This window comes from Staurois parvus, unplaced genomic scaffold (assembly GCF_062004578.1).
Source record: "Staurois parvus isolate SC_StPar_1 unplaced genomic scaffold, SC_StPar_1.0 ptg001482l, whole genome shotgun sequence".
NCBI lineage: Eukaryota > Metazoa > Chordata > Amphibia > Anura > Ranidae > Staurois > Staurois parvus.
The window spans coordinates 94,838-120,171 of NW_028319278.1; the positions used below are offsets into that span (position 1 = coordinate 94,838).

Here is a 25,334-nt window from a genome sequence, read left to right on the forward strand (position 1 = left end):
GCCTCGCCGCTGGCTATCCCCGCTTCAGTCCATCCTGAATACGGCTGCCAGACTCATTCACCTTTCCAACCGCTCCATCTCCGCCACCCCCCTCTGCCAATCCCTCCACTGGCCTCCACTCAGTGTCCTCCACCCCCCTCTGCCAATCCCTCCACTGGCTTCTGATTGCGCAACGGATCAAATTCAAAATCCTAACACTGACGTACAAAGCCGTCCACCATACTGCCCCGAACTATATCACTGACCTAATATCCAAGTACCACCCAACACGCACACTCCGCTCCTCACAAGACCTCCTTCTCTCTAGTTCCCTGGTCTCCTCCTCCCATGTCCGCCTCCAGGACTTCTCCAGGCTGTCACCCATCCTCTGGAACTCCCTGCCCCAACCCATCAGATTATCACCTACTCTCCTCTCCTTTAGGCGCACCCTGAAAACCCACCTCTTCAGGGAAGCCTACCCCACCCCCTGCTAACTTGCCGACCTCCTCCACTCTTCCTACAACCCCATCCCCCACAGCTATCTCCTCCTGTGCCACCATCCCCTCCCTCCTAAGCTCAATAGAGCAGGGCCCTCAATCCCCTCATGTATCACATTGTATTGGTATTGTTCTGTCACATGTTCTGTCCCCCTTTGTAATGTACAGCGCTGAGCGAACTATTGGCGCTTTATAAATACTGTATAATAATAATAATAATAACCAATAAAATTCATGGATATTAGTGTAAAAGTTTCACAGCCATCCAGAAAATTAAACATGTGGCCTAGTTGTACCTTAGATGACTCACCTTTCACTCAAGAGGCAAGCAAGAGGGTGCATATCAAGCAGAAAGATCTGGAGAAGAAGAGGCACCCTGCTGGAACCTTTTATTGCAGCATCAGTCCCTCTACCTAGCCCTCCATTGGTACAATCTGCTCAGAAGGTCTGGCTCGTAGATTGTGCCTACATTACGGCTTTCTGTATGAAAAAGTGTTGTGAAGTTCTGGGTGGAGTGAATGTACGTTTTGACAATGCACTTCTATGCAAGGATCCATCAGTGTGCCACCTTTTTAGATCATTTTTCCAGATCTTAGTTTGGGGATATGTGAGAAGGATTTTAATATTTGGGGTTTTCATTGTCTTACTTTGGAGTTATGTCATAAGGGGTTCCATCCACCCATCTCCAGGTTCCATCCATATCTGTTAGACCGATCCACCAGTATTTCTTGTTTGAATTCCCACGCAGAAAATTCTTAAGAAAGACAAGAGACAGAAGTTGTTAGAAGATGAATTATTATACGCATATGGCTGATTAGGTCACATTACAGTCGGGCCACCAGTATATTTTTTGGGTTGGTTAGGAAACTGGGGCACATGGAGGAAATCCACACAAAACTGGTGAGAACATTTCACACCCCAACACAATTATAATCCTATCCCCCTTCCCCCTGAAACACAGACATGGTATGACCAGGGGCGGACTGACAACTCATGGGGCCCCTGGGTAATAGGCGATCATGGGGCCCCTGTGTCCTTGCCCAAACTCAAAAAAGCCTATGAAAAAGGTACCAGGGGCATCTCATGGGGCCCCCTAATGACCCCGACCCTCGGGCAGTGCCCAAGTTTCCAAATGGTCAGTCTGCCCCTGGGTATGATCCATCTCCAGGTCTGATGTCAGCCTCAGAAAAGGGACAGCAAGGTCAAGGTCGAAAAAAGGAGGAGAGAGGAAATGTATTCAAGAGAAACAATCTTTTGTCAGTGTGTGGTGATCCAACATAACATCATAACATTTGAAACAGAGGATCATGCCTAGAAACCAATTTATTCAGAAAAAAGAAAAATATTTCCACTGTGAACTTGCCATAATATAAACACAGGGGCTGCCACTGCTGACCTCCTACTGAATATATGAGATTGATGGCTGCTACATCACCCACTGGGGTCTTTAGATGAATCCTCATTACAGGTCGGTGAATCAAAGATCCAAAGCCAGAGAGTCAGCATGAAAGCCTGAAAATTCACAATTTTATCAGGAGATGTCAAAAATAGTTGACCCATAGTTCTCTTAGGACAGATTTTCTTTAGTGTTGCCCCCGCCATCTAGCTGTTTCAATGAATGTGTAAGCCATTGAAGCAAAAGCCGATCAAAGTTTCTTTTGATATCTTTAGAAATGTCAACAACCCAGCATGAAGAAAAGGTTATAAAGTAGGATTTTGCCCTAATTGCTGAAAATAATAATGAAATGCTATAGTGAAGGAAATGTGTATTTGCTCCCCGGCTGATTTTGAATGCTCGCCCACTCACAAAGAAATGATCGGTCTAACAATGGAATGTTCGCCCCTCACACAGAAATGATCGGTCTAACAATGGAATGTTCGGTGTAACACTGAGAGACAGAATACAACAACAAATTCAGCAGAAATGCGTCTAACAAATGATGACTGATCTGCATGTTCATGAGGGAAATAAGGATTTGATTCCCTCTCATTCAGCAGGATTTCTGGCTCCCAGGTGTCTTTCATACAGGTAACATGCTGAGATTAGAAGCAGTCTCTTAAAGCGAGTGCTGCTAATCTCATTTTGTTACCAGTATAAAAGACACCTGTCCACAGGAGCAATCAAACCATCAGATTCCAAACTCTCCACCATGGCAAAGACCAAAGAGCTGTCCAAGGATGTCAGGGACAAGATGGTAGACCTACACAAGGCTGGACTGGGCTACCAAACTATGGCCAAGCAGCTTGGTGAGAAGGTGACAACAGTTGGTGCAATCATCCACAAATGGAAGAAACACAAAATAACTGTCAGTCCTCGTAAGTCTGGTGCACCATGCAAGATCTCACCTCGTGGAGTGTCAATGATCTTGAGAACAGTGAGGAATCATCCCAGAACTACACGTGAGGATCTTGTCAATGATCTCCAGGCAGCTGGGACCACAGTCACCAAGAAAACAATTGGTAACACACTACGCCGACAAGGACTGAAATCATGCAGTGCCCGCAAGGTCCCTCTGCTCAAGAAAGCACATGTCCAGGTCCGTCTGAAGTCTGCCACTGAACATCTGAATGATGCCGAGGAGGACTGGTGGGAAGTGTTGTGGTCAGAGGAGACCAAAATCCAGCTCTTTGGCATCAACTCAACTCGCCTTGTTTGGAGGAGGAGGAATGCTGCCTATGACCCCAAGAACACCATCCCAACTGTCAAACATGGTGGTGGAAACATTCTGCTTTGGGGGTGTTTTTCTGCTAAGGGGACAGGACAACTGCACCGCATCACAGGGACGATGGACGGAGCAATGTACCATCAAATCTTGGGTGAGAACTTTCTTCCCTCAGTCAGGACATTGAAAATGGGTGGTGGATGGGTGTTCCAGCATGACAATGACCCAAAACACATGGCCAAGGCAACAAAGGAGCGGCTCAAGAAGAAGCACATTAAGGTCCTGGAGTGGCCTAGCCAGTCTCCAGACCTTAATCCGATTGAAAATCTGTGGAGGAGCTGAAAGTTCGAATTGCCAAATGTCAGCCACCAAACCTTAATGACTTGGAGAGGATCTGCCAAGAGGGGTGCAGCCTAAATAAAAAAAAAGAAAAAATCAGAACAAGGGGCATAACGTCCAATTATAAGGATGTGTCCCTTGTGCTGATCCCTCTTCTTTTAGATGAAACCCTCCTCCTTCTGAGCCATTCCATCCTTGCCACTATAATCTTCCAGTGTGGTGGGAATTATACATCTAAGGGCTCTCATCAATGTCTATATTTCCATCCAGGTGCTCCATTCACAGAAGCCGTACTACAGCTATTATGAATGGAACATTGCAAGCTCTGCAACTGCATCCGGAACTCTGACAGCTCTCTTTCCGATATATTTCTATTAACACACCTGATTCTGCAACCGCACCCTGCAGCAACAGCCCTGAAAAAGGTGGAGTCCCATTCCTCTGAAACACATTGGCTTGATATACTTTTTTGATACTTTCAATGACGCCTTTTAACCCACCTTCAAACTTGCATTGCTTTGGACGCTGGGCGCTTCGTCCTCCATACTTTTTCAAGTCTACATGTGGAACATGACCCATGAATGGAGGGGGTAGACCTATCGATCATTCAGAGATTGCTTCCCATTCATAGTGTAGAGAGTTTTTTTTAATTTTTTTTCTCTATTACTCAAGTGTAATGGGAATACTTGAATCATAAAGCCAGGAGGAAAAACGGTAAGAAAGTTTTTTTTTTCCTTAAAGGAAACCTATAATTAGAGATGAGCGAATTTCTCAAAAATTTGATTCGGCTGATTCGGCGAATTCCAGTATGAAATTCGATTCGATGCGAATTAATTCGCTACGAATTTAACTTATTAAAAGGGTTTCTAGGCTTCAGAGAGCCTTTAAATTAGTGCAGAACACTGTACCTTTAATTTAAATGCCCTTGGAGATGAAAACAAATGGAAACAAATAGATACAATGTTTCAACCGCTGTATGGAGGGAATGTCATAGAACTGTCAGAAATAGACTATTTCTAACAGTTATGGGACATTCACTCCATACAGCGGTTGAAACATTGTATCTATTTTTTTCCATAAATGACATTCTGCAGATACACTTAGAGGAGCGCTGCAGATACACTTTTTGCCGGCTTGGAATTATTCTTATTTTCATCCTACTTCTTCTTCTTCTTCATCCTCATCCTCTTCTTCTTCTTATGAGGATGAGGATGAAGAAGAAGAAGATGAAGAAGAAGTAGGATGAAAATAAGATTAATTCCAAGCCGGCAAAAAGTGTATCTGCAGAGCTCCTCTAAGTGTATCTGCAGAATGTCATTTATGGAAAAAAATAGATACAATGTTTCAACCGCTGTATGGAGGGAATGTCCCAGAACTGTCATAAATAGTCTATTTCTGACAGTTATGGGACATTCCCTCCATACAGCGGTTTCCGGCAAAAAGTGTATGTGCAGAGTTCCTCTATTCTGCAGATACACTTAGAGGAGCTCTGCAGATACACTTTTTGCCGGCTTGGAATTATTCTTCTTTTCATCCTACTTCTTCTTCTTCTTCTTCTTCATCCTCATCCTCAGAAGAAGAAGAAGAGGATGAGGATGAAGAAGAAGAAGTAGGATGAAAATAAGAATAATTCCAAGCCAGCAAAAAGTGTATGTGCAGATTTCCTCTATTTCTGACAGTTCTCTGACAGCTCCTTCACATGTACAGCGGTTGAAACATCTGTATCCTAAATGGAAACTAATAGATACAATGTTTCAACCGCTAAACATGTGTTCCTTCTGTCAGAGAACTGTCAGAAATAGCGGAGCTCACTGCAGGGACACTTTTGCCGGCTGATCGGGAAATATTCGATTCGCGCACCCGAAGTAGGCAAAATTTCGAATTTGACGCGAATCGAATATTTCCTGAAATTCGACTCGAATTCCGGTTCGCCTGGTTCGATTCGCTCATCTCTACCTATAATGAGAGAGTTATGTAGGTCTTCTTTTCTGTTCTCCTTATAAGCACTTGAACACTAGAATTCCAGCTGAAACGTTTTCTTTCTACTTTTTAATATACCAAGAAGAATTAGAACCTCTGTCAGGTTTTCATTGTAACACTAAAAGAGGAGATGAGTGCTGGATTGTCTTCTGTTGTGGTTGAGTATGATGTTATTGAATAAATATCTTTGTAGGCTCCTTTCTAGCATACAGAAGCTATCTCTGAGCTCCCCAAAATGTACTTTAACTGCCAACTGTGCTCCATCTTTATATCAGTGTAGCTCTACCTCTGCAGGAGCCAAAAAGTTCTGAGAGCACTGACGAAGCTACGAGGGGTGTAGCGTACCGCGTAGAAGCGATGTGGTGACGCACTTCCGGTCCGGCGCCATCTTACTACACCAGAGTGCTCTCAGTACACCCAAGAGAGGTGATACACACTGTGCATTGTCTTCCCTGCTAATTGTGAGTTTGTACTTGGCGGTTTTATCTATATTAAACCTGTTATGCAGTTTTACACTACGGAGGATCTTTGTGTTTCTGTTGTATGATCCCAATATCATGAGTTCATGAGAGTATATACTGTTGGGAATGCAACAGCATGTACTATATACAGTATTGTGTGTTAATATCACTTGACCAGTAGATGGCACTGTACACTAAGGTTACCAGTTGTGCATATGTGTAAAACTTGTTGGTTCTCTCTCTTCCTATTCCTCTCTTCCTCTCTTAAAAACCAAGATGTCTGCTGAAATGTGTTCTGTATGTTTGCAACTTAAGCCACACAAGTAAACCAAGTTCTGCCTCATCACAAGCTACCAGTGTCTTCTCTAACACATAACCAACATATACAGTGCATGAAAAACAACTGAAGGTGGAGTTGAGGTTACTGAGAATGGTGGAGCTATCGGTATCCTGGAAAGGAGCATGCAGGATCCTGGGTGATCCATAAGGCGTTGTGGCCCTTGTGGGTCGTAGGGGGAAGGTGAGCGGGCATACCTGCAATTTAGGATATCACTCACCACCTGCACCAACACAGGAGCATGTTTTTGAAGAATTGTGTGTGCCATTTTATATGGGGAATCACTGATTGCTGTGGACATTATTAATAATATCACCTATAAATAGTGACTATTATCCCTGTATAGGAAATCACTGAGTGTCACTTTCATCTTGGAATTATCACTTGAATATTCAAATTTGACATGGATTGCACTAATCACCTGAATAGATCTGCGTATAATCTTGTATCACTACAATATCTTGCACCAAAGGTAATAGCTAGAGATGAGCGAATCGAACTTGGCGAAGTGGAATTTGTTTCGAATATTAGGAAAAATTAGATTCGCACCGAATCCGAATTTTAGCAAACTTCGGATGCACGAATCAAATTTTCCCCGATCAGCCGGCAAAAAGTGTCACTGCAGAGAGCTCTGCTATTTCTGACAGTTCTCTGACAGTTCTCTGACAGTTCCTTCACATTTACAGCGGTTGAAACATTGTATCTATTTGTTTCCATTTAGGATACAGATGTTTTTATTCGGAAACAAATAGATACAATGTTTCAACCGCTGTAAATGTGAAGGAACTGTCAGAGAACTGTCAGAAATAGCGGAGCTCTCTGCAGGGACACTTTTTGCTGTACTGGAATTCTTCTTCTTTTCATTCTTCTTCTTCTTTTCATTCTTCTTCTTCTTCTTCTTCTTCTTTTCATTCTTCTTCTTCTTTTCATTCTTCATCTTCTTCTTTTCATTCTTCTTCTTCTTCTTTTCATTCTTCTTCTTCTTTTCATTCTTCTTTTCATTCTTCTTCTTCTTCTTTTCATTCTTCTTCTTCTTTTCATTCTTCTTTTCATTCATTCTTCTTCTTCTTCTTCTTTTCATTCTTCTTCTTCTTCTTTTCATTCTTCTTTTCATTCTTCTCATTCTTCTTTTCATTCTTCTTCTCATTCTTCTTTTCATTCTTCTTCTTCTTCTTTTCATTCTTCTTCTTTTCATTCTTCTTCTTCTTTTCATTCTTCTTCTTCTTCTTTTCATTCTTCTTCTTCTTCTTTTCATTCTTCTTTTCATTCTTCTTCTTCTTTTCATTCTTCTTCTTCTTCTTTTCATTCTTCTTCTTCTTCTTTTCATTCTTCTTTTCATTCTTTTCATTTTTCTTTTCATTCTTCTCATTCTTCTTTTCATTCTTCTTTTCATTCTTCTTCTCATTCTTCTTTTCATTCTTCTTCTTCTTCTTTTCATTCTTCTTCTTCTTCTTTTCATTCTTATTCTTCTTCTTTTCATTCTTCTTTTCATTCTTCTTCTTTTCATTCTTCTTTTTATTCTTCTTCTTCTTCTTTTCATTCTTCTTCTTCTTCTTCTTTTCATTCTTCTTTTCATTCTTCTCATTCTTCTTTTCATTCTTCTTCTTCTTCTTTTCATTCTTCTTCTTCTTCTTTTCATTCTTCTTTTCATTCTTCTTCTTCTTCTTTTCATTCTTCTTTTCATTCTTCTCATTCTTCTTTTCATTCTTCTTTTCATTCTTCTTCTCATTCTTCTTTTCATTCTTCTTCTTCTTCTTTTCATTCTTCTTCTTCTTCTTTTCATTCTTCTCATTCTTCTTTTCATTCTTCTTTTCATTCTTCTTCTCATTCTTCTTTTCATTCTTCTTCTTCTTCTTTTCATTCTTCTTTTCATTCTTCTTTTCATTCTTCTTCTTCTTCTTCTTCTTCTTCTTCGTCGTGCCCCGTGACTGCCCAAATGAGTGAAGTGTGCGGTGATTCTAAGATCGACGGCACTCATCTGCATGTCATACTGACTGACAGTATTATTTCTCTTCCCCAGCAGACTCCAAGGGCATTTAAATTAAAGGTACAGTGTTCTGCACTAATATAAAGGCTCTCTGAAGCCTAGAAACCCTTTTAATAAGTTAAATTTGCAGCGAATAAATTCGCATCGAATCAAATTTCTCCCGCAAATTCGGCGAATCAGCCGAATCGAATTTTTGAATAATTCGCTCATCTCTAGTAATAGCTGTACGTATAGCACTACATCACTATTACACTACAATATTCAGCTAACCTGCCTGAGTCATAAGTAGGAGAAGTCTGCCAGAGTTTAAACTGTTGTCCTGCAAACTGGAAATTCTCTTCACAGGGTGAGGCTAAGGGCATATTATTCAAATACTGCTGTCAGTGATGGGGAAATGTCACAGTGAAAAGTGTCTATCTAGCCTTCATACCATCTCTCCCTCGCCATTAATGACCACCAGGTGGGCCTTCTTGTTCTCGCAGTCTTTCTTGGAGGCGTTCCATGGTTGTGTGTTTGAAGACAAGTAGTAACAGCTGAGTCCATAATGTCTCCATCCCTCACTGCATAATGGATCAGAAGAGCCTGAGGGAGCAAAAAAGAGGATTATGTGGGTCATGCTGGATGGTCATAGTTGTAGCCGGACAGTTCAGTCAAGACAGGAAAATTATAATAAAAGAAAATACCAGATAAAAGGCTTCACATCGCTGAGTCAGACTTTGGATTCTTATATGTCTTGGAAACTCCAACAATGAGATCTCCCTCCCATAATTCCTGGCTCTGTTCCCGCACACCCGTGAGTTTCGAGTCTCAACTAGGGCCGGACTGACAACTCATGGGGCCCCCGGGCAATAGGGGATCATGGGGCCCTTGTGTCCTTGCCCAAACTCAAAAAAGCCTTTGAAAAACCCCTGTCCTTTGCCCTGCCAGGAGTGACCCCCGTCCTCTGCCCTTCCAGCGGTGACCCCTGTCCTCTGCCCTGCCAGAAGTGACCCCTGTCCTCTGCCCTTCCAGCGGTGACCCCTGTCCTCTGCCCTTCCAGCGGTGACCCCTGTCCTCTGCCCTGCCAGGAGTGACCCCTGTCCTCTGCCCTTCCAGCGGTGACCCCTGTCATGTGCCCTTCCAGCGGTGACCCCTGTCCTCTGCCCTGCCGGGAGTGACCCCTGTCCTCTGTCCTGCCAAGAGTGACCCCTGTCCTTTGCCCTGCCAAGAGTGACCCCTGTCCTCTGCCCTGCCAGGAGTGACCCCTGTCCTCTGCCCTGCCAGGAGTGACCCCTGTCCTCTGCCCTTCCAGCGGTGACCCCTGTCCTCTGCCCTTCCAGCGGTGACCCCTGTCCTCTGCCCTTCCAGTGGTGACCCCTGTCATGTGCCCTTCCAGCGGTGACCCCTGTCCTCTGCCCTGCCAGGAGTGACCCCTGTCCTCTGCCCTTCCAGTGGTGACCCCTGTCCTCTGCCCTGCCAGGAGTGACCCCTGTCCTCTGCCCTTCCAGCGGTGACCCCTGTCCTTTGCCCTTCCAGCGGTGACCCCCTGTCCTCTGCCCTTCCAGCAGTGACCCCTGTCCTCTGCCCTGCTGACCTCCCATCCTCTGCCCCCTGACATTTTGTACTGCACCTCCACATCAGACAGGCTAGATCTAGCCCTGGGTTCAGCTCCCCTTTGCATTGGACTTACAACATTGGGATGTAATTGTTGCAAGATGAGGATCATTCCACGCAACCCCCCAGACAGGGTTCCACATATCATTTTGAGTTTAAATTTTTTAGGAAATATTTTCTGGTCCCTTTCTGTGTTGTAAAATGCACAATTACAGCTATAACATATTTTTTTCATGTTTTTATCTTTTACTGGAACTACATACGTGCTGCCCTCAGCAGATTTAAATAATTTTTGGATGAAGGAATTTAGGATAAACTTACTTTTCAATTTCTGGAGATCTTCTGCCACTTTCCCCAAAAATCCCCAAATCCTCTGAATGTCGCTGGAAAAATACGCTGAAATACACAGAATGTCAGGTTAGAGTTGGCTTCCTTTATACCAGAAGTCTCCAGACTACAGCCCACTGCAAGATTTTTTCCAGCTCGCAGCTAGGATTAGTGGTCATCCACGTGTCTACAGTCTCAGTTTCTTCGCAACATCCACCCTTCCTGGTCCACAGCGTAGGCTCCCCCGGATGCACTACTGGCATATGTGGACAACTCAAAAACCCTGCTGAGTGTATATGGATGGGAGCTTACAGGAACTGACTCAGGAGCAGGATGAATGTGAACACATGATCAACTACGCAAGCCATAGTCTGCGACCCACCAAGAGGAATCCCCATAATTATATCTCCTTTAAATTGGAGTGGCTGGCCCTAGTGTGGGCCATCACCATGAGTTTTGATAATAGGTAAAAAAGAGAAACAGAGGTTTTTAACAACCTCTTGCCTATCTAGAAACAGCCAGACTGGGGGCCTTGGAGTAAAGTTGGGTCACCCGATTGGCTCGGTTCAACTATAAGATTTGCTACAAACCGGAAAGACTTAACGGACATGTGGATGCTCTTTCCCGCTATTCGGTAGAACGTCCAGGGAGGACGTAGATGCAAGTAGAGAGGACACAGAGGTAGCCCTCATCTTACCTATGGCAGCCTCCTTATGTTCCCTCTAAGGGAGGGCAGAAGCGCCCCAGCCAGACCCTGCCAAGAGCCACACCAGGAAGCAGTAGGGTCTGATCCAACAAAAAGACCCCAATCTAATGCAGGTACAAAGCTTTCTGTCACGATGGCACAATCATTCCTCCTGAAAATGTCAGACACTGCCCTCACTTTCCCACATCTGCAATCTGTACACTGGGCTGTACATGACATACTTCTGACCCCTGTACTCTCACATATACACCTGACCCCTGTACTCTCACATATACACCTGACCCCTGTACTCTATGTGCTAAGTTCTGATTACATACTGCTGACCAAAGTGTTCATTGTCTCAACAGCTGCTGGTTGCTAAGCAGTTCCTGGGAAAGAGGCCCTTGTCCTCCTCAACATAGGGTCAAGGTGTTTTTGCAGTGCAGTGGTCAGAAGTATTTCATGTACAGCCCAGTGTACAGAGTGTATTTGTGGGAAGGTGAGGACAGTCTCTGACATTTTCAGGAAGAATGATTGTGCCATCGTGACAGAAAGCTTTGTACCTGCATTAGATTGGAGTCTTTTTGTTGGATCTGACTTTACTCCTCTCCGGTGTGGATCTTGGCAGGGTCTGGCTGGGGTGTTTCTGCCCTCCCTTTGAGGGAACATGACTGCCGTAGGTAAGATGAGGACTATCTCTATGTGCTCTCTACTTGCATCTATGTCCTCTGGACGTTCTACCGAATAGCAGGAAAGAGCATCCACATGCCTTTCTTTCCAGGTCAGCCAGACTGTAAGCTCAAATAGGGTCTGGTAAGTATTTTTGGGGGGAAGCTTACCTTTTTTTTTCTTCATTTTCTCATGGAGTTGGGATAAGGATCTATTATAGATGAATAGAACCCCCTGCTATTTGGTTACAAACAGATTGAAGCAGGCGGGAGCTTTGATTTTGTCAGCAATATAAACACACTATTAGTATTGCTGGAGTAAGTGGTATACATTGTACAGATCTGCCACTTTATACACAGGGTCAGGGCACAGCCCCTCCAGCCCCTCCAGCCCCCCCAAGACATGTTCTTCAAAAGAATATTACACTTTTAATGTTTCATTTTAAGCAATACTGAAATCAATGAAATTCCTTCTCCCCACTATTTTTTTTAAATGCTTTCTTTAGTATGTTTCCTCCAGGGCAGTTCCCAGCCCCCCCCATACCATTTGTTTGACAATCCCTTGACTATTGTATTAGCCTAGAAGATGACCAGAACTGATTTTTAACACTTGCCTTCCATTGACTTTAGCACGGTTTAGAATCGGCACCCAAACTTTACTCATGACCCTGCCTGATCCGAACCCGGGTGTGTTCAGGTCATCATTAACGGGGACACATCTGGATTAGGAATATGCTGCTGTGCATTAAGGTGAATTCCCAGTACATTCAAGCACTGAGCAGAGCTCCCAATCACCAACATGCTTCAGACAAACTCCCCCGTATTTGTGGGCCACGAATAGGGATTGGATACAGAAGGTAATCAGAATATTTAGATAACAGCTATCAGATTGAATATACATTGTGCAATACTTATTTACCAATGGCATTTTCTGTTACGTTACTCTTCATGTCAGAATCTGGGAAAGAGAGAGAAACCAATATCAATTATTATAATCGGGTTTATCATTATACACCCTCTGTACTCTACATACACTCATTCAAGACACACCCACTACCCTTCCCACCACTTTTTGGGTCACCCGATCCTGTTAAAGAGAAGGAGCAACCAGTCTGAACTCTGATCCTAGGCATTTAGTCATATGACCATAATGGGATTCTGCAGAAGTGGTTTTTGCACTTAATTACAATATTTTTTAACTGTTACCATTTATGGTCACCATGGAACATGGAAGACGGTGAAGTGGAAATCTTATTTGATAATAGGTCTACTTTAAAGCCTAACTCCAGTTTAGTAAAGAACACTGAGGACAAAAGAGGACCCATCAAGTCATGGAGCCATGATGCCAGAACCCACCCACTGCTGAGGACAGAAGAGGATCTATGAGATCAGAACCCACCCATTGCTGAGGACAGAAGAGGATCCAAGAGATCAGAACCCACCCATTGCTGAGGACAAAAGAGGACCCATGAGGTCATGACCCATCCACTGCTTAGGATATAAGAGTACCCATGAGGTCAGAACCCACCCACTGCTGAGGACAGAAGAGGACCCATGAGGTCAGGACCCACCCACTGCTGAGGACAGAAGAGGACCCTTGAGGTCAGGACCCACCGACTGCTGAGGACAAAAGAGGACAGATGAGGTCAGGACCCATCCACTGCTGAGGACAGCAGAGGATCCATGAGGTCAGGACCCACCCAGTGCTGAGGAGAGAAGAGGGCCCATGAGGTCCGGACCCACCCACTGCTGAGGACAGAAGAGGAACCATGCGGTCAAGACTCACCCACTGCTAAGGAGAGAAGAGGCCCATGAAGTCAGGACCCACCCACTGCTGAGGACAGAAGAGAACCCATGACTTCACAAACTCATGATATCCCAACCCACCCACTGACAAAGACAGAAGAGAACCAGTGAAGTCACATTGCCAAACAGAAGATCCATCAAGCATTGGAGAATATACAAATTGAAAAAACAAAACAGATTGTGGGGATATTCCATGTGGTGTGGGAGAAATATGGGTGTGTGGGGAAAGGATTTGGAGTCTATTATCTTTCTATTTGTATTGTTTTCTTTATATACCACTATACAGTGAGGAACAGAAGTATTTGAACCCCCTGTGATTTTGCAATTTCTCCCACTTAGAATTCATGGAGGGGTCTGAAATTCACATTGTAGGTGCATTCCCACTCTGAGGACAGAATTAAAAAAAAAAATCAGGAAATCCCATTGTATGATTTGTAAAGAATGTATTTGTCTTGCTCTGCTGAACAGAAGTATTTGAACCCCTGAGAAGATCCGTGTTAATATTTGGTACAGAAGCCTTTGTTTGCAATTACAGAGGTCAGACATTTCCTGTAGTCCTTGGCCAGGTTTGCACTGCAACAGGGATTTTGGCCGACTCCTCCACACAGATCTCCTCTAGATCTGTCAGGTTTCGGGGCTGTCGCTGAGCAACACGGAGTTTCAGCTCCCTCCAAAGATGTTCTATTGGATTTAGGTCTGGAGACTGGCTAGGCCACTCTAGAACCTTGATATGTTTCTTACGGAGCCACTCCTTGGTTATCTTGGCCGTGTGCTTCAGGTCGTTGTCATGTTGGAAGACCCAGCCACGACCCATCTTCAATGCTCTGACTGAGGGAAGGAGGTTGTTGCTCAAAATCTCACAATAAATGGCCCCTTTCATCCTCTCCTTAATACAGTGCAGTCGTCCTGTCCCCTTCACAGAAAAGCACCCCCAAAGCATGATGTTACCACCCCCATGCTTCACAGTAGGGATGGTGTTCTTGGGATGCAACTCATCCTTCTTTTTCCTCCAAACACGACGAGTAAAGTTTAGACCAAAAAGTTCTACTTTGGTCTCATCTGACCACATGACTTTCTCCCATGCCTCCTCTGGATCATCCAGATGGTCATTGGCAAACTTCAGATGGGCCTGGACATGTGATGACTGGAGCAGGGGAACCTTCAGACGGGCCTGGACATGTGATGACTTGAGCAGGGGAACCTTCCGTGCAATGCATGATTGGAAACCATGACGGCGTAGTGTTCTACCGACAGTGACCTATGAAACTGTGGTCCCAGCTCTCTTCATGTCAGTGACCAGCTCCTCCCTTGTAGTTCTGGGCTGATTCCTCACTTTTCTTCTCATCAGTGATACCCCACGAGGTGAGATCTTGCATGGAGCCCCAGTCCGAGGGAGACGGACAGTCGTCTTTAGCCTCTTCCATTTTCTAACAATTGCTCCAACAGTTGATCTATTTTCACCAAGCTGCTTGGCAATTGCCCCGTAGCCCTTTCCAGCTTCGTGGAGGTCCACAATTTTGTCTCTGGTGTCTTTTGAATGCTCTTTGGTCTTGCCCATGGTAGTAGTTGGAGTCTGACTGACTGTGGGGTGGACAGGTGTCTTTAACCATTTCAATACCGGTCAATTTTACACCTTCCTGCCCAGGCCATTTTTCACGTTTCAGCGCTCTCACACTTTGAATGACAATTGCGCGGTCATACAACATTGTACCCAAACTAAAATTTTATAATTTTCTTCACACAACTAGAGCTTTCTTTTGGTGGTATTTAATCACCGCTGGGGTTTTTATTTTTTGCTAAATTAACGAAAAAAAAATTTTTGAAAAAAAAAACACGTTTTTCTTTGTTTCTGTTATAAAAGTTTACAAATAAATAATTGTTCTTCATAAATTTAGGCCGAGATGTATTCTGCTCCATGTCTTTGGTGAAAATAACCCAAATTAGGATGTATTATTTAGTTTGTAGGAAAGTTATAGAGTTCACAAACTATGGGATAGATCTGAATATTGATCAATCCTGAAGTACTGACAGCCAATCGAATTTCCTGAGGTCCAAGAATGTCAGGACGGTACAGATATCCCCCAAATGTCAGGACGGTACAGATATCCCCCAAATGTCAGGACAGGACAGATATCCCCCAAATGTCAGAACAGTACAGATATCCCCCAAATGTCAGAACAGTACAGATATCCCCCAAATGTCAGAACAGTACAGATATCCCCCAAATGTCAGGACAGTACAGATATCCCCCAAATGTCAGGACGGTACAGATATCCCCCAAATGTCAGGACAGTACAGATATCCCCCAAATGTCAGAACAGTACAGATATCCCCCAAATGTCAGAACAGTACAGATATCCCCCAAATGTCAGGACGGTACAGATATCCCCCAAATGTCAGGACAGTACAGATATCCCCCAAATGTCAGGACAGTACAGATATCCCCCCAAATGTCAGGACAGTACAGATATCCCCCAAATGTCAGGACGGTACAGATATCCCCCAAATGTCAGAACAGTACAGATATCCCCCAAATGTCAGGACAGTACAGATATCCCCCAAATGTCAGGACAGTACAGATATCCCCCAAATGTCAGGACAGTACAGATATCCCACAAATGTCAGGACAGTACAGATATCCCCCAAATGTCAGGACGGTACAGATATCCCCCAAATGTCAGAACAGTACAGATATCCCCCAAATGACCCCTTTTTGCAGAGTAGACAGTCCGACGTACTTCATAAGAGGAATGGCAAGTTTTTTGAAGTTGTATTTTTTTTGTCATAATTTTTCGGAAAATGAAAAAAAAAATTTTAATACATTTATTTTTTTTTTTACATACTGTCATGTACTGTGCTGTACAGCGTCATCATATAACTGGCATGGTGGTGAACAGGGACACTGACTGGTGACAGTATGAAAAAAAAAAAATATATATTTTTTTATTTTTTTAATATTTTTAATTTTTTATTACATTTTATTTTTTTTAAGATTTTTTTTTCATATTTTACTATGACCAAAGTAGTACAATGTTACCATAGTAACATTGTACTACTTTGGGGAAGTGATCAGTATTTTTTTTTTTTTTTTACACAATTTGCTTATAGCAAAGAATTACTTTTCTATAAGCAAGCATTTACCTGAATGACATCGATTCATTCAGGTTTTTTTTGTTTTTTTGTGCTTAGCTGTGATTTGGTCACAGCTAATCACATGACATGTGCATGTGATTAGCTGTGACCATTCACAGCTAGGCACTAGTATACAATGAATGGCATGAATGAAGCCATCCATTGTATACAACTGTCATGTGACCTGCTGTGATTGGTCACAGCAGGTCACATGGTACCAGCAACGGGGGCCGGTACTCAGATCTGTCATCGGCCGTGTCCGAGGTACACGGCCGGTGACAGATCGCGCCGCTGAGCCGCTCTGCAGCTGCAGCCAAATGGCGTGCACCCGGAATGCCGAAGCGCTTTTGCCGCTGCCAAACGGCCATTGGCCGGGCGGCAAATGGTTAAAGAGCTCAGACAGGAGCTACTAAGTGAGATGAATGAGTGGAGTAGAGGGGGACTTTTTAAAGGCGCAGTAACAGGTCTTTGGGAGCCAGAATTCTTGCTGTTTCTTAGGTGTTCAAATACTTCTGTTCAGCAGTGCGAGACAAATACATTCTTTACAAATCATACAATGTGATTTCCTGAATTTTTTTTTAAATTCTGCCTCTCAGAGTGGGAATGCACCTACAATGTGAATGTCAGACCCCTCCATGATTTCTAAGTGGGAGAACTTGCAAAATCGCAGGGGGTTCAAATACTTCTGTTCCTCACTGTATAGCCAGTAGAAGAAAAAACAAAAGAAATGTCTTAAAAATAAATCTAATTGTTTTGATATCTTGATGAATCATCCTACACGGAGACAGAGAGCGTCCTTGTGATATATACAGTTGCAAGAAAAAGTATGTGAACCCCTTGGGATTACGTGGAGTTTTGCATGAATTGGGCATAAAATGTGCTCTGAACGTCATCTAAGTCACAACAATAGAAGAACACAGTCTGCTGAACATAATACTACACAAACATTAGATGTTGCCATGGTTTAATTACACATAACATGTAAACATTCACAGTGCAGGGAGGAAAAAGTATGTGAAGCCCTAGGTTAATAACTTCTCCCAGAGCTAATTGGAGCCAGGAGTGAGCCAACCTTGACTCCAATCAGTGTGATGATATTGGATGTGTTGCTGACAGCTGTCCTGCCCTTAAAAAACACACACCTGTTTTGGGTTTACTGGTTTCAAGAAGCACTGTCTGATGTGAACAATGCCTCGCAGAAAAGAGCTCTCAGAAAACCTACGATCAAGAATTGTTGACTTGCATGAAGCTGGAAAGGGTTACAAAAGTATCTCCTTGAGCCTTGATGTTCATGTGTCCACGGTAAGATAGACTGTCTACAAATGGAGAAAGTTTAGCACTGTTGCTACTCTCCCTAGGCGTGGTCGTCCTGTAAAAATGACTGCAAGAGCACAGCGCAGAATGCTGCATGAGGTAAAGAAGAATCCCAGAGTGTCAGCTAAAGACCTACAGAAATCTCTGGCACATGCTAACATTTTTGTTGACACATCTACAATAAGGAAAACATTAAACAAGAATGGAGTACATGGGAGGACACCATGGAGGAAGCCATTGCTGTCCAAAAAGAAGATTGCAGCACGTTTGAAGTTTGCAAAAGAGCACCTGGATGTTCCACAGCACTACTGGCAGAATATACTGTGGACAGATGAAACCAAGATTGAGTTGTTTGGGAAGAACACACAACACTATGTGTGGAGAAAAAAAGGCACAGCACACCAACATCAAAACCTCATCCCCACTGTGAAACATGGCGGAGGGAGCATCATGGTTTGGGGCTGCTTTGCTGCCTCAGGGCCTGGATGGATTGTTGTCATTGATGGGAAAATGAATTCCAGAGTTTATCAAGACATTTTGCAGGAAAACGTACGACCATCTGTCCGCCAACTGAAGCTCCGCAGAGGATGGGTGATGCAACAGGACAATGACCCAAAGCATACAAGTCATTCAACAAAACAATGGCTGCAACAGCACAGAATACGCCTTCTGGAGTGGCCCAGTCAGAGTCCTGACCTCAACCCCATTGAAATGCTGTGGCATGACCTTAAGAGAGCGATTCACACCAGACATCCCAAGAATATTGCTACACTGAAACAGTTTTGTGAAGAGGAGTGGTCCAAAATGACTCCAGATCGTTGTGCAGGTCTGATCTGCAACTACAGGAAACGTTTGGTTGAGGTTATTGCTGCCAAAGGAGGGTCAACCAGTTATTAAGTCCAAAGGTTCACATACTTTTTCCTTCCTGCACTGTGAATGTTTACATGTTATGTGCAATTAAACCATGGCAACATCTAATGTTTGTGTAGTATTATGTTCAGCAGACTGTGTTCTTCTATTGTTGTGACTTAGATGACGTTCAGAGCACATTTTATGCCCAATTCATGCAAAACTCCACGTAATCCCAAGGGGTTCACATACTTTTTCTTGCAACTGTACATTCTATTTTACCATAGCAGTGAATGGTGGTTTGATGGGTAAGTGTTCTAGTGAGTGGAATAAGATAATCTTACTGCTTGCTTTCTGGGCTTGTTCCAGGTTCCTCACAGCTCCATGAATGCTCTGGACCTCACTGGGAAGAGACTCTGTAATGATAAGATTGATGGTTCATCTCAGATGACTATGGATCTTACTCCATGATACACACATAACATGTCCTCCAATATTCTAGGTAACAGGGTGCTTCTTACCCAGTGCACCACCTCCACTTGGTGTTGAAAACTTCTCAAGGTGAAATTTACTGTCAGGGCACCAAAAATTTACTAACACCAATTTGTTTACTGTCAAAATTAATGGAATTTTCCTGACAGAGCCACTTTTTTTTACTGACACAAAAAAGTACACAAAATGACTGTTTCGGTGAAAATAGCAATATTTAAGCCACAAGCATGTAGCTGGTGCTATTAGCAATGTGTTTAACGTATATCAAAAAGCAAAAAAAAATTTCTCCATTTACATGAAGGTCAGATTGATATAACCCAGCACAGAGTTCCCCCTTACATCAAAGTCTGCAGGATTCCCCTTTACAGTTCAAGGGGGAACTCTGCAGATCCTGATGTAAAATAAAACTGTGTGGACCATGAATTAAAGGAGGATTCTGAGGACTCTGATGTAAGGGAAATGCTGCAGACTCTGGTGAAACGGTAAACTCTGATGTAAGGGGACCTCTGGTCACCAAAGCCCCCATCGCCCTTACATAAGAGTTCACAGACCTCCCCTTAACATCAAACTCAAAAGAGTTCCCCTTTACATCACAGTGCACAAAGTTCTCCCTTGTATAAACGTTTCAGAGTTCCCCTTTATATCAGGGTTTACAGAGTTCCCCCCATGTACTGTAAGTTGGAATCCTGCAGACTCTGATGTAATGAGGAATGCCGGGAACAGACCACCTTCCACAAAGTGAATACATCAAGGTAAGGGAGAGTTACTGATATAAGGGGGAACCTTTATATCAGCGTATCTCCTTATCTTAATGTATTCATTCCACCTTACAGCACTGATCCCCCCCCTGCAGACATTCTGTGGCCACTGGAGGCTGGAGCTGTCTGTCACTGACATCAGTTTCTGGTTCACATGCAGGACAGTCAGGCATAGTCCTCCCGGCTGCTCCTCTCATCGCCAACTCTGTCCTCTTCTCCAAGTTCTCCTCCAGAATTCATATCCAATCCTCCATTGAGTGACATAGTCCCCGACGGGGCCAGCAGTGGGCCTTACCCCCCATTCCATCACTTATCTCTGCACCCCCTCATTCCATCACTCGCCTCTATACCCCTCCATTCCACCACTCATCTCTGTACTCCCCATTCTGCCACCTCTGCCACCTCAACTCTGTACCTACCCAGGGGCGGACTGACAACTCATGGGGCCCCCGGGCAATAGGGGATCATGGGACCCCTGTGTCCTTGCCCACACTCAAAAAAGCCTATAAAAAAGGTACCAGGGGCATCTCATGGGGCCCCCTACTGACCCCGGGCCCTCGGGCAGTGCCCGAGTGCACGAATGGTTAGTTCGCCCCTGTACCTACCCCTCCCCTGTTCCAACACTCTCCTCTGGAGGCATCTTCCCATCAGTGGGGGGGGGGCCTCTCTCCCTCTCCATTAACTTTCACTACTCTTCCTTATCTTTGTCTGCCCCCCATCTCACCCCAACAGAGCACAGAAGGAGACAAATTGATTAAAATATCCCAAAAATATTTCCCAACACCCAACCCATCCACACACAGTGCAACAGATATATTCCATCATCTCCATCCTCTGTATTCTACCGTCATCCCCATTCTCCATGCTCCCCCACTAGATGCTCCTATTTTTGGCTACAAAAGCATCTTCACTTTGATCAAAACCCTAAAATGCTGCCATTATCTCCATCCTCTGTGTGTATTCTACCATCATTTCCACTCCATGCCCTGTATTCTCCTCCAGCTCCGAGTCCCTGACTCCTTTCTCAATCATAGAAGGGGCCATGACGTCACTTCATCACCTAACCCCCCCCCCAGGAACCCCTATGCATGCAGTCCAAAAAGTTCTATCATTTTTGGGTAACCATCATTTAGGGACAGTTTGTAAATGGTCGAAAAATTTACAAACTGGCCATAAATTTACAGGGAAGAAGGTATGAAGCGGCTTAGAAGTAGCAGAGAAGAGGAGAGGAACAGGAGGAGCATTCCACCATGCTGCTAGGATTCGAGAGGTGGAGGGGAGAATCTAGACATGGCTGGAATTTTAGGGCTTTGGTCAAAGTGAAGATGATATTGTAGACAAGAACAGGAGCATCTAGTATTCCTATCATCATCTTCATTCAGTCATCCTGTGCGATAGCCAGACTGCAGTAGGATCTACTCTACTTCTTATTCATACACCAGAAGGCATTATTTTATTGTAGGCATCAGTGGTCTTGTAATACATCCAGCTTCTCCAAGTTTCAGTGTATTTATCTAAACAAGCTTGTACAACATGGATGATTGAACGTTAGTTTAACCTGATGTAACTAGAGATGAGCGAATCGAACTTGGCGAAGTGGAATTCGTTTCGAATTTTAGGAAAAATTTGATTCGCATCGAATCCGAATATTAGCAAACTTCGGATGCGCAAATCGAATTTTTCCCGATCTGCCGATTTTCATCCCTTCTACAGCCGGCAAAAAGTGTTCCTGCAGAGAGCTCCGCTATTTCTGACAGTTCTCTGACAGTTCCTTCACATTTACAGCGGTTGAAACATTGTATCTATTTGTTTCCATTTAGGATACGGATGTTTTTATTCGGAAACAAATAGATACAATGTTTCAACCGCTGTAAATGTGAAAGTCAGAGAACTGTCAGAAATAGCGGAACTCTCCGCAGATACACTTTTTGCTGGAATGGAATTCTTCTTCATCCTCATCCTACTTCTTCTTCTTCTTCTTCATCCTCATCCTACTTCTTCTTCTTCTTCATCCTCATCCTTCTTCTTCTTCTTCTTCATCCTCATCCTACTTCTTCTTCTTCTTCTCATTCTTCTTCTTCTTTTCATTCTTCTTCTTTCTTCTTCTTCTCCTTCTTTTCATTCTTCTTCTTCTTCTTTTCATTCTTCTTCTTCTTCTTTTCATTCTTCTTCTTTTCATTCTTCTTCTTCTTCTTTTCATTCTTCTTCTTCTTCTTCTCATTCTTCTTTTCATTCTTCTTCTTCTTCTTTTCATTCTTCTTCTTCTTCTTTTCATTCTTCTTTTCATTCTTCTTCTTCTTCTTTTCATTCTTCTTCTTCTTTTCATTCTTCTTTTCATTTTTCTTCTTCTTCTTTTCATTCTTCTTCTTTTCATTCTTCTTCTTTTCATTCTTCTTTTCATTCTTCTTCTTCTTCTTCTTTTCATTCTTCTTCTTCTTCTTTTCATTCTTCTTCTTCTTCTTTTCATTTTTCTTCTTCTTCTTTTCATTCTTCTTTTCATTCTTCTTCTTCTTCTTTTCATTCTTCTTCTTCTTTTCATTCTTCTTTTCATTCTTCTTCTTCTTCTTTTCATTCTTCTTCTTCTTCTTTTCATTCTTCTTCTTCTTCTTTTCATTCTTCTTTTCATTCTTCTTCTTCTTCTTTTCATTCTTCTTCTTCTTTTCATTCTTCTTCTTTTCATTTTTCTTTTCATTCTTCTTCTTTTCATTCTTCTTCTTCTTTTCATTCTTCTTCTTCTTCTTTTCATTCTTCTTCTTCTTCTTTTCATTCTTCTTTTCATTCTTCTTCTTCTTCTTTTCATTCTTCTTTTCATTCTTCTTCTTTTCATTCTTCTTCTTCTTCTTTTCATTCTTCTTCTTCTTCTTTTCATTCTTCTTCTTCTTCTTTTCATTCTTCTTTTCATTCTTCTTTTCATTCTTCTTCTTCTTCTCATTCTTCTTTTCATTCTTCTTCTCATTCTTCTTTTCATTCTTCTTCTTCTTCTTTTCATTCTTCTTTTCATTCTTCTTCTTCTTTTCATTCTTCTTCTCCTTCTTTTCATTCTTCTTCTTCTTCTTCTTCTTCGTCGTGCCCCGTGACTGCCCAAATGAGTGAAGTGTGCGGTGATTCTAAGATCGACGGCACTCATACTGACTGACAGTATTATTTCTCTTCCCCAGCAGACTCCAAGGGCATTTAAATTAAAGGTACAGTGTTCTGCACTAATATAAAGGCTCTCTGAAGCCTAGAAACCCTTTAAATAAGTTAAATTCGCGGCGAATAAATTTGCATCGAATCAAATTTCTCCCGCAAATTCGGCGAATCAGCCGAATCAAATTTTTGAATAATTTGCTCATCTCTAGATGTAACATTCCTTGAAGCTTGGGGGTTGGTGTGCCTGCCAATGAATGGAGACGCACTGCCTGGTATCATCAATCATGTGCATTGTCAGAGATCGCCTGTAATGTCTCTCAGCTATGGAGAGGTAATGTAGGAGGAGACTGGTATAAAATCAGGTGAGTTGCCTGACACTGGTAGTGCCATTGCCTAACAATCTGCAAGGAGTAGTACAACGTACATGTAGTGAAGTGCCTTCAGTATTGCCGCCGTGCCAACATTTGTCAGGTGTGGAAGGTGAGAGCCAATGGGTCCTCTACCATCTAGAGATCAATTTATACGCCATTTTCTGGGTGGAGATATTTAACCACTTGTCCTCCTGAGGATTTACCCCCCTTAATGACCACGCCTCTTTTTGCTACTTGGCGCCGCACTAATTCAACTGATAATTGCGCGGTCATGCAATGCTGCACCCAAACTAAATTTACGTCCTTTTTTTCACACAAATAGAGCTTTCTTTCGGTGGTATTTGATCACCTGTGCGCTTTTTATTTTTCACTCTATAAACAAAAAAAGGCCAAAAATTTTGAAGAAAAACAATATTTTTTACTTTCAGCTATAAAAAATATATAGTCAACTCAAAGTTGGTTATAAATTTAGGCCAAAATGTATTCTGCTCCATGTTTTTGGTAAAAAAAATCCCAATAAGTGTATATTGATTGCTTTGTGTGGAAGTTATAGCGTCTACAAACTATGGTATAGAAAATGGAATTTACGCCATTTTTCTGCTATACAGCGCTGCGCTAGTTTAACGGACAATTGCGCGGTTATGCAATACGGTACATAAATTAAATTTACATCCTTTTTTTCCCCACAAATTGAGCTTTCTTTTGGTGGTATTTGATCGCCTGTGCGGTTTTTATTTTTTGCTCTATAAAAAAAAAGGCTGACAATTTTGAGGAAAAAAAAACAATATTTTGGACTTTTTGCTATAAAACATGTCCAGTAAAAAAAAATGCAGAAATCAAATTTAGTCATAAATTTCTGCCAAAATGTATTCTGCGACATGCTAAAAAAAAAACCCAATACGTGTAAATTAATTGGTTTACGGGAAAGTTATAGCGTTTACAAATGGCGGGAAAGATACTGGGATTTTTAGGGTTTTTTTTATACTAATAATGGTGGCGATCAGTAAATTATGGCGGCGATCAGCGACTTATGGCAGGACTGTGGGACTGCGGCGGACATTCTGACATTGGGGGTACTGACTTGGGGTCACTGACATCCCCAAAAACACTAATACAGTGATCAGTGCAAAAAGAAAAACACTGACACTGTACTAATGGCACTGGGGAGGAAGGGGTTAACTTTATTTTGCAGGGAAGGATTATCTATGTGAGGGGAGTGTTTTACTAGGGGGGGGGGTGTGTGTGCTGCACAGGACACCGCTGATCGAGAGAGAGAAACTGTTGTGTCTCGATCAGCTCGTCCTCGAGCTGTCAGGGAAGTGACAGACAGCACAGCTACTGCAGCTGTGCTCTCTGTCACTGTTTACCACCGATCGCCGGGAAACAGCCGCTAAGGACCGGCTGTGACCCGATGACTAAGGACCGGCTGTGACCCGGTGACTGACATCCGTGGCGGTGATCGGCGGGACAGATAGGGCGGCGGCGCGCCTCGCGCGTGCCCCCTATTTGTTTACAAAACACACGTTTTAAAACGTGGTTTTGCCTGCCAGTGCCGCCCTGCTGCCGTATTTCTACAGTGGCTGGGCGGCAAGCGGTTAAAGAGCATTATTGGATAGTTATGTTAATAAGTTCCCGAAAGGGGCGGACTGACAACTCATGGGGCCCTGGGCAATAGGAGATCATGGGGCCCCTGTGTCCTTGCCGAAACTCAAAAAAGCCTATGAAAAAGGTACCAGGGGCATCTCATTGGGTCCCCTATTGACCCCGGGCCCTCGGGCAGTGCCCAAGTTTCCACATGGTCAGTCCGCCCCTGGTTCCCAATATTCCTCCAACAATGTAAGGTCTAAATCAAGGGTACCCCCACCCCACCCGTGGCCTGTATGCAGACCCAGAGAGTTTAACATGCAACCTGGGCCCGATTGGAGGGACACAAGGGATGCAGTGTAAGAACAGGTATCATGGCA

At 43.2% G+C, this 25,334-nt stretch overlaps 1 protein-coding gene across 1 annotated transcript in view; it reads right to left on the reverse strand.

Annotated features, from left to right (window-relative positions):
- Positions 1-25,334, reverse strand: part of LOC149435671 (C-type lectin domain family 10 member A-like) — a 66,904-nt gene that overhangs the window by 8,492 nt on the left and 33,078 nt on the right. Inside the window, exons 5-9 of the mRNA XM_089662485.1 lie at positions 18,962-19,033; positions 12,436-12,474; positions 10,158-10,232; positions 8,674-8,825; positions 1,124-1,230 (exon numbers count right to left, since the gene is read on the reverse strand). Of these exons, the coding sequence (XP_089518611.1) occupies positions 1,124-1,230; positions 8,674-8,825; positions 10,158-10,232; positions 12,436-12,474; positions 18,962-19,033 (445 nt within the window). The remainder of the gene's footprint in view (positions 1-1,123; positions 1,231-8,673; positions 8,826-10,157; positions 10,233-12,435; positions 12,475-18,961; positions 19,034-25,334) is intronic.